The sequence below is a fragment of the Centroberyx gerrardi genome, chromosome 8, assembly GCF_048128805.1.
Source record: "Centroberyx gerrardi isolate f3 chromosome 8, fCenGer3.hap1.cur.20231027, whole genome shotgun sequence".
Lineage (NCBI taxonomy): Eukaryota > Metazoa > Chordata > Actinopteri > Beryciformes > Berycidae > Centroberyx > Centroberyx gerrardi.
In genome coordinates, this window is record NC_136004.1 from 26,520,485 (window position 1) to 26,535,511 (window position 15,027).

Sequence of the window (15,027 nt, forward strand, 5' to 3'; positions counted from 1 at the left end):
AGCTGGATTTGAGCTGTAGAGTGTAGTCTTTGCGCTCTGACCCTAACTACAGTTCCCAGAAAGCACCATATTCATACAGTGGGAGGGGCAAAGATAATATGCTGCCTTCAGGTGCTCCTTGTTTGCTCCTACTTCTGAGATCAGAAGTCTCAAATATGACACACATTCAAGTGCTTTTTTGGTCGGAAATAATAACAAAATGGACCGCATAACAAATGTTTTTTGGTGGCTGATGTTTTACCATAAGAATGAAGCAGCACAGTGCTACTTTGTGCTGTGGTGGCAGAATGAAGAGGAGAAAATCCATGTCAGGCAGGTAATTGATGTCTTAGTTTGTTTATTAAAAACAAAAATGTGTGACAACTTAAAGTTAAACCAAGAGTGAAAATAGAAACATACAACAATACTAATTATTTACAGATAAGATGCCCAACAATAATATGTAGCAATAAATTACATCATTGTTACCATCAGTTGTTGAAATGGCTTACATGCTCTCCTAACCCTAAACGTCACATCTCAGCAACTTGGCTCTTATGTCGCATTCATGTCATATCAGATTTACCGAAAATTACAAATTGCAGACTGGGAAAAACCATTCACGCAACCTTCTGGTTGTAATTACAAGTAGGATATGTGGGATTTCTTTTGTGGACTCTGATATCTCCCACTTGGCATCACAAATTGCGGAAGTGTGTCAACTCAAGCGGTAAACATATCAGGAAACTCACTGATTTGGAAATTAATGGACTGATCGGTAGTCCAAGGTTTTAAAAATCTAAATTGTCAAAAATATTACCACTAATACAATCAACCTTACATACAAAAAGCAAGAAATATCTGCTGCAGTTTGTTTATGGTTAATTTTCAATTCATAAATAAAAATGAACGCATCATTATAGTCGCATTTAGCAGTTGGGTTGTTCTTGTGCACTATATCATAATTCCAATATTTCTGACAGCACTTGAAGGCACCACCCCCACTCCCACCCCCCAACACACACACACACACACACACACACACACACACGAAAACTGATGTTTTACTTCAGTGTTGCTAGATTTCTTGTCAATGAAATTCAATTCTCAAACATGTAAAGCCTATTTTATAATAATTCAAGGGTTCTGGATACATCATTCCTTCAGTTAATTAAAAATAACACAATATCAATTTATAACAATTTCCCTAACTCGTCCGGTAAGAAAGGGGTGATAAGATGTCCAGTATGGATTAGGAGTGAGAGCAGCTGGATCCTCTCTTGGTCCTTAGCTACAGCACACACACAGCGAACTTGGCAGGCAATACAATATGGTCATACCCTCCTCAAACAACACAGTATAGAAAAGGCTGAGCTCATACAGTATGGGCTGAACTGGAACGTGAGCCATGACAGATACATTCCCTGAAGACGACAGGATGTGGAAAAGAAACCTTATCACTGCTGTTGTGGTTTTTTTGGGTCGAAGCACCACGTCACTTGCACACCACATACTGTAGATCTCAAGCTGCGGCCCAGCTGCTGACATTTCACCAGGAATGATGATGTCAGAGACGCAGGAGGCAGTTTTACTGGATAAATATTAGGCAAAGTTATGGAAAGAATAATTAACCGTCACTCTCTTGGTAGTGGGGCCTTAGGACATGAGACGGTGGGAAAGTGTGAGCATGATTCTGAAACTGGCTTGAAACTAACTTGAATTACAGTGGCACTGATAATAAGGATGAAAATCATTATGTACTTGATTATTTTCTGTCGACATTGGCCTAATTTTTAACTGAAATAGCAAAGTTGCAAAAACAAGCTGAAGCTCGGGATGGGGCAGCCACCATCTGAGGTCTGCATGGAGAGCTATGAGAGCTATCACAGAGTTACACAACTGACAAATGAGCTGAATATTTTTCTTCACAATTTGTGACATGACGTGTCATGAATTTACTTCTGAAGAGCCAAATGAAGAAAATAGGCTACAGTGTGCAGGAGCTTACTAAGTTTGCTTCACCAGACAAAAGTCTCAAATAGCCAAGGTCCAGATAAAGTCTGTGAGAAGGTGTCAAAGACCTGTGCCTATAGCAACTCAGTTACATTTTTCACTTAATTAAAAATAATAATAATAATAATAATAATAATAATAATAATAATAATAATATATTTTTTTAAAACATGGTGGCTCTCATTGTTGCCTTACAGCTCATCGTGATCTTTTCTGTGTGGAGTTTGCATGTTTTGCCCATGTTTGTATGGTTTCCTTTCTATATTCCAAAGACATTCAAATCAACTGGAGATTTGAATGTCTAAATTGCCAAACTGTGAGACTGTCTGTCCATCTGTGTTAGCCTAGTATGCTGCAATAGGCTCCAGCACCCCATGGACCCTGAATAGGAGAAAAAACAAGTTGCCAGCACCCTAGCCTCTGGAAACATGCAGCAGTTATTCCTATGGCCAATCCCAGTGAGCTAAATGATTTCAAGACAGTGGCATTAACACCGCTCGCAATGAAAACATTTGAGAAACTGAGAATATATTCTGAACCAAGCTGAACCAAGGAAGATGTTACCCTTACATGTCTTCATCCATTGAGTCAAAGGGGCAAAAGACCCATGCAAGGCTCCTGTTCATAGATTATATTCCTCAGTCTTTAACACTATCCAGCCCCACGAACCTGTGGAGAAGCTCCTGTCACATCTAAAGTCATCAGAGCATCTTACTTCCAGACCTCTGTGTGTTTGGATCAGTGCTACAAAGACAGACTTTATCAGATTTGTATCAAGGTTACAGAAGATTCAGTCATCCTCTTTCCCACAAGGAGGGGGAATGGACATGGCCGTGTTGCTGATGACTTGAGTCAAATGTTTTCAAAACCAAGGACATGTCAGTACATTTCAGCAGGCCGCAAACCCACTGTAATCAAATGCAGGAAATGTATCTTATTGTTATCATCTTGCACACAGAAAACTGTCATGAGGGGATTAATGCACTGAGCGAGAGAGAGAGAGAGGGGGGGGGGGGGGGGTTTGTCAATTATAGAGCTCTCTAGCCCTAATTGAAAAATTTAAATGTAATCCAACAAGAGATTCCGACTGAGGCCCGGTGGTTCTGTCGCTTTGCAGCCAGCAGGTGGAGCTAGACCTCTTTGAAGTTCAATGCCACAGGCGGCATGGTGGAGGCTTCAATGAATGTAAGCACAGTCAATATTCAATATGTGAAGGCATAGTTTAGTTACATTTCCCATTGAGCCACATTAATGCAGCTATTTCTCTGCAGACGATTTAACTATGGCTATAGGAGCACGAGTAGCCTGGAGTACCAGCTCAAAAACTGCAGTAACAGTTTAGGATAATTTGCAGTAGCCTACTTTGGATGCTGAACATTATTAAAATTGCGCAGCTGGAAGGAGGGAAAAATTAGTTACCGCCCATTTCTGGCACGTTACATATAAGCATAGTACTCTGCCAGTTTGGGTTACCACACAGTGCTCTTGCTTCTTAGATTAGGCTGCTTATTAGAAACGGAATGACACTGTATTAGTGATTATTCATTTATGATTAAACCCAACTTGTAAGTCAACTATATTTGCATGTCGTAGAGCCACAGGTGTTTTCCATCATGAGAGGTGAGGCAGTTCTTCTTCTAAACCGTTTCTGCTTTTAATTCTTTAAATAAATAAATGTACGAATACAGGCTTTTATTCTACACTTACAATGGGAAAACGTGCTTTTTTTGTTTTGTTTTTAGAGCTAAGCAGTGTGAACATCTGGGTATTTATCCTCCTGTTTCTGGCGAGGATGTCATGTGCCTGGGAAACCGGCTCCAGTGATGGTAAGCAGGTTTATATTTTCACCTTATCTTTGCTTATCTGCACGACTGATGGCTGTTTTTAGATGTTGGGGAGAGGGAGGGGGCGTTGATGTTAGGTTATTTGTTATGAGAAGTTTTGCTAAACTTATTTCTTACTATTAGCAGAATAATTTAACATTTAAAGCAAGAAAGTAGCCTACATTCTGGTTCATTCAGGGGCCAGCTGCCTTGTCTGAAGATTGATCTAGCCTTAATTCTGCATTTAGACAAATATAATATAAGATAGCTGATTGCTAAAAAATTAAGAGGCTTATTTTAATCCATAAAATTATCAGCATGGTCCCCAAGCTAAACCTCTGTCCTCTCAAACATTTTCTGGCCCAAATAAGGGATTCGGATCCCGCACTTTTTCTTGTCTAAGGTGAAAATGAACAAAGCTGTAAAATGATTGCTTTAAACTACATCCAAAGCTAATGTTGGCTATTTTTACTATGGGTCCTCTATTATGTATTTTTTATTTGTTAAGGTGGATTCTGATGGGCTTTGAAGCTACAATGAAAAAAGAAAAAAAACATGCTAGCCAATAGCCTACTTAGTTTAGCATTCCAGCATTTTGTGGCTTTGTCACCAAAGCAACATCTGCACCATGGTTGTTAGCAAAATATTTTCAATAAATTCAGGCATTCAAATATGTAATAACTTTGTCATATTTTCTCTCTACTTACATTATTTCACCAATTTTAAGCAGGATCCAAAAATCCCATTCATTTGCACTATATAGGCATAAAAAAAATGGAGCCTGCAAGTCCGAAAGCCCCAAAATGAAAAACACTCTACAGCACAGTCAAGACCACTGATCTAACTTTAGCTGCTAATAAGACATTTTTGTCCAACAGGTATACCTGGATGACAATTTACAGTATACAACAATTCAGGCAGTAATTTATACAACAAAAAGCCTAACTTTCATGCTCCAGGTAAAAGTGCATGGTAACTTGTGCAACATGTAGACTAAATTTGGATGGGAATTAATGCTAGTTAAATTTGGATGGGAATTCATGCTACAGGTAAATTTCAACAGTAATCCAATAAGTAGCCTTGATTTGGATGGTAATTCGTTCTACGGTTAAATTTGGATGCTAAATTATGCAATAAGTAAATCACCCATCACTGAAATTAGTTCACAGTACAAAACAGCACTACCTAAAACTCACTCTACACAATAAGCAAGCCCTAAATACATACAAAACAACATACAGACAACACATCCAGAGGTTTTTTATGTGAAATTATAGGAGCATTTTTCATTATCCAATAAGCGTTTGTTTTTAAATGTTTGGTAAATTAACTAAGGGTTGGCAAATCTTATGACACTTGGCATCAGTGAGCTGGATCCAAGTCCATCTACATGCAACTGGCTCCTGGGCTCCACTGGAAGAGAACCATGTGACATCTGATGGTGTCACTTTGGAAGGATGTGCTTATCTATTCCTTCATTCACAGCATATGAGGAAACTGCAGTGTGTGTGATTATCTCAATGGACTTCTGCAAGTATGAAGGAAAGACAGGAAGCCTTGTGACACTGACAGGGAGGGTTGAAGATATGGGGTGGTGAGGGGGGGGGTGTAGCGGGCATCACAGCAGACAGCAGTCACACACACACACACCCCAGTTGTAGGTGTCATTTTTTTTCTTAATGTTCCTTTAATTCAAAATTTTCAGGTTGCTGCCTTTGAGTTTATTTCAGTGTCACTGTGGAAGTCATCACACCACAGGGCTTAAGGCAATTTAATCAGCTTTCAATTTATTCAGCATGGGCTACAATATGACAATGCTACATGCATACACACCGGCGCTGGAAGGAGGGGGGCGATTCTAAAGCTAAGAACTACTAGTATAGGGATAACAACTTTTTTTTCATCAGTCGTTGAAATTTGCTAGTAGTAGTTGGAGATTTTGGAGGAACCAGAGTGACGATAGACAGTGTGGCATCATGTCTCTAAAGTTAGGATTTCAAAAACCAAAGGGGGAAAGGAAAGAGAGGAGACAGAAAAAAAGAGGGCAACAGTCCTCTACAGTACAAATTGATAAAGTTGATAAAGTTGGTTTATCAACTGGTGCAAGTGAAACTGATTCCATAGGCTGTTGAAACAGGGTTGGTAGCCTACATCATGTCCTCCCATATATTCTCTGAGTGTTCACATTTTACACTTTTAGTCTAAATTTAGTCAACACAAGCTAACTTTTGGCAAGTTGCTTGTACTAAATCAGATGTGCCTTGATACCAGCAGATTCAGATTCAGCACCCCAGTCACCCCAAGATACCCCACCCAGTGAACCGGCCTGGACTGGAGGAGTAGGTGAGCAGTATTCTCTTATTTTACCATTTAAGTTACATGTAGACTGTGAAAGAAAACAGTTTTGCATAATATAGTGGCATCCACTGTATGCAGAATGGTGCATGCATGTTTAGTATTATAGATCAACTACCAGTATGATTAGGGCTGGGTGATGCGGTTGAAATCAATATCACAATAATCACAAGGATTTTTTTTCGATATTGATATATATATATCAAAATATGGCTCACGTATGCAAAATCACATGTTAAATAATCAAATGAATGTTCATCCCACTGAACCGAATGGTAATGTTGCGATGTCAAACAAAACTGAAATTTTAAAATAATATGCCTACCATTCCTCATTTTGTCAGTTTTTTGCTTGTTATCATCTATTCAGATAGTAGAATTGTGTCACGATATCCAGAAATAACCATATGCACTGAAAGATAAACAATAAACGATAATATTGAATTATCAGCCAGCCCTAAGTATGATTTTAAAAGTATTAGACTGTGAGTCTGCAAAGGAAGATCCTTAAATTGGATTAAGTTGGCCTGGGATAGTGGGGCCCAGGATGATATCTTTTCACGAGGCCCAAAATCTCTGGCAGTGCCCCTCTGCATACATAACAAGATGATCTTTTCCCCTATTTGCAGTGAATCCCTGTTGCTACTTCCCTTGTGAGAACAATGGAGTGTGTGTGAGATTTGGCCCTGAAAGCTACCAGTGTGACTGCACCCGCACTGGCTTCCATGGGCAGAACTGCACTGTTCGTAAGTCAGCTCAAGTTTCCATTTCCCCTCTGTGCCCGTCCCATTTTTGCCAATAGGAGCTGTAACTATCCTTTATATGCTATTAGGGTGAGAACCTGTGTAGAAACTGGGTTGAATGTTGGAGGGAAGGGGGTAAGGTGAAAGTGGATATATGGTTGTGCTTATCAAGGGGCCAATTCACATGTTTGGGCCCACCACACCTCAAAAGAAAAAAAGATCTAAGTGTAAAGGTCAGAGCCATAATACCTAATCATATTTAACAGCTATTTGTCCTTTCAGAAACCAACCATAGAATAATAGATGAGCTTTTAAAAAGCCAAGTGACTACACATTTGCTCACAGTTTATGCCATCAATGGGAAAAGAGTAGCAGTATATTTTCCTTCATGGCTAAACAAGCAACACTCAAGCAGCCATTTTGGCCTGTTTCCCCCCAGATTCCAAAAAAACATAAGAAGCATGACTTAAAGGGAAATCAAATATTTCACTTGAAGTCCCCCCGACAGCTTTGTTCATGTTAGAATGAACATTGTGCAGCTTTTTGATCTCAGATCCTAGTAAGGTTGTGTTAGTCCCAAAATGTATCATAACGTCTAACCTTATTTTTTACAGAACGCTACAAGTTTACCACCTCCGAAGTAGAGGATATATTTATCTCCCTGCATTTAGTTCAAGTGGAAGTGGAGTTCATTTTGTTAGCTGCAGATAAAATGATGAATTTCAGAACCGTGCCTAAAAAAGAAACAAAATGAAGTACAGCTGGCAAGCAGATAAGGGGACTGTTGCCTTTCATTTTTGTATTTTGGCTTGCTTTATAACTTTCAGACCCAGGGTTCAAATATCAGACTTAAAGCTTTTTTGTAATGTCCAAGCATTTTTTTTTCTTGCTTTTTTTATCTCACTTTAAATGTGTATACTCTATCTGTGTCTGTATAGCGGAGTTCTGGACCAGGATTCACCTCATGCTGAAACCCAGTCCCGACACGGCCCACTACATCCTCACCCACTTCCACTGGGTCTGGAACATGATCAACAACTCTTTCCTGCGAGGCACACTCATGAAATTGGTCCTCATATGTAGGTGGCAGGGGCTGGGACCAAAACAGTGTTATTTTACATCGTAGAAGGGCAATGACCAGGAAAAGCATTAGGCTCTACAGTGTGAATGCGGTCGCAGTATAGAGAAAGTATAGAGAAAGCACACACACTCTGCTTCTGGTGTGATGAAAGTTGTTTTCACTCAACCAGCGGAACCAGACTGCAGCAGATAAATCAAGATGACTTGCTTACAGCTAATGTCTTTCCACCATTTGCCGCGGTTCTCCTCTGTTATGTTCACAACATGTAAATATTTGGATAGGGCATATTGGCAGGAGTTTCGGTCATATCCGTCTTGACGCATGCGGCCGTGGAGACGGGTTGTGACACAGATATTGCTGAGTTGTGGCCTGCTATACACAAGGCGCGGTGAGGTAATGTTAGTATTATGTGAGAGGCATGGGTTGTTCCATCAGAAAAAAAGGAAGAGAGGTCAGAACTGGTTTGCCTGTAGACACACACACACACACACTCACACACAAACACAGTGATAGTGTTTGCTATTTAAATAGCAGCTGTAACAGCTGTTCTGATAGTAAAATTTGTGTTGACCAACTTGCATTCTAAAACACTGTTCAATCAATTGATTTTGTGTCATCAGGATGTAGTAGGTCCACTTTTATCCAGAGTAAACTCCAATGATTGCAGAAGAATACACCTAAATTCCTTGATGACATTACAAGCAACCAGTATTAATTGGGCCACTTTAAAGTTTATAAAAATATACTTCTATTATTATTAACAGCCTCTCTCTCTGAGGCTCATCCAGAGACTCACACCTTCTCTGTGATTGACTGCAGCGAGCGCAATACTTCTTAGAGATTCTCCCTTCCGATCTTGAATGCTGTCTGAGAAATATCACAAACGTGATATTTGAACTCGATATGTCAATATTGCATGTGGAAGGCATGGATGGATACTACTTTGGTGTGCAAATGTCACATTATATCCTGTGGTTTCAAGCTATAGGGTTGGTCAAAGCGGATTAAAGTTATTTTCAGTCATGACAGTTAGCCTGCTTTCTACGATGCATCAACATGAGTGAAGTGAGATAAGGGAGCTATTATCAGTGTCACACACATGCACACACACATGCTCATGTACACACACTCACACGGGCGCACAAACACAAATCCACTATTCCTGCAAACGTAGTATTCATGTTACATTTATCTACTCAACATTGAGAAAAGTGTGCGATCAGTGCATTGCTAGACCCAACTGTGCTTTTTTCCTCCCAAAGTGAGAGCCGACCTTATTCCAAGCCCTCCGACCTACAACTCCAAATATAATTACCTCAATTGGGAGGCCTACTACAACCACACCTACTACACCCGGATCCTGCCCCCCATACCTAAAGACTGTCCTTTGCCCATGGGAACTAAAGGTGAGAGTCTGTCCAGTGGCCTTTGACCTTAACATACTACTAAACACAAACGGACGACTACGCTCCGGAGGCACTCATGACGTGGAGCTGACATGGTTGTGTCTCTCTGCAGGAAAACGTGTTCTCCCTGATCCCAAAGTGTTGGCTCAGCGTTGTTTTAGGAGGAGGAAATTTAGACCAGACCCCCAGGGAAGCAATCTGATGTTTGCCTTCATGGCCCAGCACTTCATCCACCAGTTCTTCAAGACCGACTTTAGACTTGGACCGGCCTTTACCAGAGCTCTAGGACATGGGGTGAGATGGATAATGCAGTTTGGTGTACAACAGTAGCCTAAAACCAGAGTCTGATTCCAGCAATAGACTGTAGAGAATTAAGAATCTGAAAAGACATGGAATCACTAGTCTCTTTCATAATTTGGTGATTGTAGATGGGTGTCATTTACTTGCTTTTACCTTAATTTACTTTAATGATGCACAGAAATGTACCTTTTTTTCCCCAAAACTGACTGTGTTTTTCTCTGGCCCACCCAGGTAGATGCTTCGAATATCTATGGAGATAACCTCATGCGACAGCTACAGCTCCGACTTCATAAAGACGGGAAGATGAAATATCAGGTGGACTGTCAAGCCAGCACATTTACATTTACATTTTAGGCATTGACAATCATTAATCCAGTTAATGATTAATTAATCCAGTGCCACTTCCAATGAGTGCAACAGTAGAATAGGCATAAAGAGTGATGCCAGAGGCTTAAGAATGATGTCAGATTTTACTTTTACACTCTCCTGCTTATAGACTGACTCCAGTTATTCTTGGAAATACATCATTTTGATTTGAAATCCCATAAATTCTCTTGGTATGGCATCAATTGGATTACAGAAGACAACTTTTTTTAAATGCCAAGTAGCCATCAATTCATAACAGACTGTATAACAGACATTGGTAGATTAGGTAGGAATGGAGAACCAAGCCAGTCTATTGAAGAGATTCAAATGACTTCCAACAAGCTAGCTTTGTTTTTAATGTTTGTTAGCAGACATGCTACACTCAAATTTGTCTCCTGATACTGTATGATCTTTCATAACACCCAAATGCTGTGTTTGGTGCATTTATGGGTCACTTCCTACTGCAGTTAAGTTCTGGGAACGCTATCTTACACATTTTTCATATGGTAGTGATAAAGCTAGAAGATCTATTGGTTATGTCTATAGCAGCCGCAGAAGCACTGACAGCATGTTATCTTACTTTTAACTTGCTTCAAACTTCCTCAAACCATCTTTATCTAAAAGCCACTCTGCTTGATGGTGTTTGTTTGGGGTTTTTTTTATGAAATGAGATCTGTAAGTAGCACTTTTGAATTTCACAACAAGTCACAACAAAGCGGACTCTGGCAAGACTTTATTGTGTTTACTGAATTTGAAAAAAGACCAAAAAAAAATGCCACAGCATCTGAGGAAACACAAAAAAATTAAGTGAATGATTGATAAATATCTGTTGTATATCATAATCTCAACAAAACCTTCCAAATACATCCGGCACATTTGAATAACTGTGTTTGTTCGTCCGCAGCTAGTACATGGTGAGGTGTACCCCCCTAGTGTAGTTGAAGTCCCCATTGCCATGAACTATTCTAAAGAGACACCCATGGAGAAACGTCTGGCCCTCGGTCACGAGCTGTTTGGCGGCGAGCCGGGCCTCGCCATGTACTCCACCATATGGCTGAGGGAGCACAACCGAGTCTGTGACATCCTGAAGGCGGAGCATCCCACCTGGGACGACGAGCAGCTCTTCCAGACGACCAGACTCATCATCATTGGTGAGCGTTGATGGAGGATGTAGTTTTCTTTTGTTTTTAGCTTACATTTGTTTACAGTTTCTTAATAATGACCATCTGGGAAACAATTCTGTAAATAAATGAACCGTTTAAACCTCTCAATGTCTAGAAGGGCTGGTTATAGTGATGTCAGATGAAGGGCATTCAAATTAATTGTACCAGTAACCAGATGGCGAACAAAAAAATAAGAATCATGATTTAAAAAAGGTAATGCTTTTTGAATTACGCTACCAGTCAAAAGTTTGGACACACCTGATTGAATGTTCTGTGGGTTTCATTCTCTTAAAGCCAATTTGATCTAAAGGCTTATGCTTAAATGCTTGAAATGTGTTTCTTAGACAAATATAAATAGTGAAGTCGATGCCTATGTATGGATTTCTTCACAAAACCTTTGCCTTTCCATCAAGGCAAAGGGCGGCTACTTTAAAGAATCTAAAATATAAGATAGTTTTGATTTGGTCACTGCATAATTCCATTTGTGTTATTTCATAGTTTTGATGTCTTTACTATTATTCTAAAATGTGAAAAATAGTAAAATAAAGAAAAATACATGTGTCCAAACCTTTGACTGGTACCGTACTTACCCTCTACTTTCACTGAGTACTCATTGTTCTCATTCTGAATTTCATTAAATCTGTTCTGTTTGATTTCATTTTGACTGGATGTTATCTTCACACTCCTTTTTAAAAGGTCAGTTTAGTGAGTGGCATCAACTGATGACAGTGACAGTGATCAAACAGCCACGGAGTGAGCCATCTATGTTTTTTCCCCAGGGGAGATCATCCACATCATAATCGAAGAGTACGTGCAGCAGCTTAGCGGCTATCAGCTGCATCTGAAGTTTGACCCGACCCTGCTCTTCAAAGAGCAGTTCCAGTACAGCAACCGCATCGCCCTGGAGTTCGCCCAGCTCTACCACTGGCACCCGCTCATGCCCGACAGCTTCCTCATCGACGGAGATGAAATCTACTACCCCCAGTTTCTTTACAACACCTCAGTCCTCACAGAATACGGGGTGGAGAAACTGGTGGATGCCTTCTCTCGTCAGCCTGCGGGACAGGTAGTACCGGCCATTGTTTGTATGCAAGAATCTGGTGTTAGTGGTGGTATTGGCTACAATCTCAGTTCTGTGGTTTCTGTATCGTTTAAGGTTAGGTTAGTTTAAATGTACTGTAAAATAAAGAGACTAAACACATACAGATGGAGTTCGCTCTGTGCAAAGATAGGGGTGAGAATGAAAGTGAAACACACACAAGTACAAAATACAGCAGTAAGACAATAAAATAACACAAAGAAGGATCAGAAAACATAATAAAAAAGTAAAATATAAGAAAAAGATATAAAAGAGGACTTAAAATCAACAGTAAAACCACACCATGTCTTCAAAAATGTCTACAAAACAATATAATGGAATACTAATTTCCTCATTCAGTTGGCCTATATTACGAGAAGAAATAATATATTATAGGAAGTGCTGTTGAGGAAGTTGAGGTAGGCCAGAGATACTGCATCTATGTCTTAGTGGAGTGGAGAAGATGTAGTAGTTTACACATACAGCTTCATGGTTAACTTTCATATTGAATAGTCTAAATTAACAAATCATACTATAGGAGGATCTGCCTTTGCATGACTCTGATTGCCTTCTGTCCTTTTGTCGCATACTGTCCATTTTTCATAGTATGTCTTTGATGGTACATCTTCAAAACTACTCAGAATCAGAAACTCAAACTGCTCACATGACACTTTTTCATTACCACCAAACAATCAAATGAGAGAAATAGGCTGAGATGTCATCTTCCAGCAGCATCATATAGCCTGGTGTTTGTCTAAGCCTCCTGGATGATAGTATTATTGAACAGTTGATCAGAATAACACTGGGACTAACTTTTTTCTGTCTCTCAGATCGGGGGTGGTAGAAATTCTCACCCAATACTGCTAATGGTGACGGACTTGGCCCTCAGAGGGTCCAGAGCAGTGCGTATTCAGCCCTACAATCAATACAGGAAGAAGTTTAACCTCAAGCCGTACACCTCTTTCTCTGAATTCACTGGTGAGCAGGACCGATCTTGTAAATATCATTTGCTTTTGTCAGAGCCGGGGGAGAATTCAAGGAGAAACTCTCTTTGCATCCTCACCTGCAGACTTGTTAACTAACTTCTGACCCGTGCATGATGGGTGTTGGTGCATTTAGCTCTGATAACATTTTTAACTTGACTTCAGGTCTGTTGCAATGAGAAGTGTGAAATTTTCTTCTGTTAGTGATGCTGCATGAACACTTAAAAACCACATGAAGTCTTGTGTGTTGCACCAGACCATAGGACTCCTCAAGGAGATTTTTCCTCTTCTCATTTTTTCTTCTTCATTCTTCCTTTAAGGGACGGATGGCTTACTCATCCTGCAACCTAGTTTAACATTTTAATTGGCATCTCATAGGTGCTGGGTTGCAGTTTGGCAGTACAAGCCATATTGTTACGGCATGTTTTAAAGAGTAACTTTGTAATGTAATAAGTTACCTTTTAAGATAAGTAACAAAGTAAAGTGACTAGTCACTATTAAAAGTAATTAGTAGACTAGTTCTAAGTTTTGGTCTTCTCATGTTTGTCTTTTCCAAACAGATGACGAGGAGATGGCCAGAGATTTAGAGGAGTTCTACGGTGATATTGACGCCTTGGAGTTTTACCCCGGCCTGCTGCTGGAGAAGCCTCGCCCTGGCAGCATATTTGGCGAGAGCGTGGTGGAGATGGGTGCTCCCTTCTCCCTGAAAGGCCTGATGGCAAACCCCATCTGCTCCCCTCTGTACTGGAAGCCCAGCACCTTCGGAGGAGAGACGGGCTTCAACATAATCAAAACGGCCACTCTGGAGAAGGTGGTGTGCCAAAACACCAAGTGGTGTCCGTACGTGAGCTTCCACGTTCCACGCAACGAGGAGGAGGCGAAACCAAGGAAACCATCCACCGAACTTTAATGATTGTTGGCCCGGTGATCTGTGATTTTATTGATGTTATTGTAGGATTTATCACTATTTCCCTGTGAGATGACCGCATTTAAAATGGGATCCTAAATGATTATGACATAAATATTTGCTATTTCCTCGGTTGACAAAACAGCTATCATTGCAGCACACATTCACATTAATTTAATACTTGTTCAAATAAGAGGTTGATTGAATTGAAAACAAATTGTTGAGATTATTGATGGAGGTGGTGATGTAGCCTACTCTAAATGATTAATAACAAATTTGTCCCTGTTTAAAGGCCTATCTAGCAACATTTGACCCTTCCAGTGTGACAATGTAGGCCTAGTGATTCTTCAGTGTGAATGTCTACATGTTCACATCTAAACACTCTTTTTGTCTGCCCCATTATCTTTTGAAAAAGAAATGCTAAAATTGCTAATAAAGGCCATGTTTATTGATTACAGTGGGTACAGTTCTTTCAGTCATTCACACTGTGAACAAAATCTGCATCTGACTTATTGTCGATAACTTTTAATCATCAGAATTTCCAGACGTGAGGATATATGTCAGATTTATGCTTGGCAACTCTGAAATATGAAATATTGTTGCCTATTTCATCCTCTTATCTAAGTCCCTTCACATTGATAGTTATTTTCCATTACAGTATGCAAATAAATATGCTAAACATTTTGTGATAATGTTTTTTTTTTTTTCCACAAATGAATTTACAAAATAACCACCTTTGAAAATGAGGGTCAGAGGTCATGTCTGAGTTACAATACAAAATTTTCAGTGAGGATATTGATTAGTCAGTATTGTCTAATGTCTAATGCGTAT

The 15,027-nt window shown here is 39.8% G+C and overlaps 1 protein-coding gene across 1 annotated transcript; it reads left to right on the forward strand.

Annotated features, from left to right (window-relative positions):
- The first annotated feature begins 3,483 nt into the window (after positions 1–3,483).
- Positions 3,484–14,649, forward strand: LOC139910378 (prostaglandin G/H synthase 1). Its single transcript, XM_071897653.2, has 12 exons — positions 3,484–3,612; positions 3,735–3,818; positions 6,087–6,158; positions 6,799–6,915; positions 7,851–7,991; positions 9,256–9,399; positions 9,512–9,693; positions 9,931–10,014; positions 10,970–11,216; positions 12,008–12,294; positions 13,137–13,284; positions 13,850–14,649. Exons 1-12 carry the CDS (start codon positions 3,606–3,608, stop codon positions 14,197–14,199), a joined length of 1,863 nt encoding a protein of 620 aa, XP_071753754.2. The 5' UTR covers positions 3,484–3,605; the 3' UTR covers positions 14,200–14,649.
- The last annotated feature ends 378 nt before the right edge of the window (positions 14,650–15,027 follow it).

Coding starts and splice junctions, on each gene's coding strand:
- LOC139910378 (XM_071897653.2), top strand. Junction 6,159..6,798: donor GGCCTGGACTGGAGGAGTAG/GTGAGCAGTATT, acceptor CCCTATTTGCAG/TGAATCCCTGTTGCTACTTC. Junction 9,400..9,511: donor TTTGCCCATGGGAACTAAAG/GTGAGAGTCTGT, acceptor GTCTCTCTGCAG/GAAAACGTGTTCTCCCTGAT.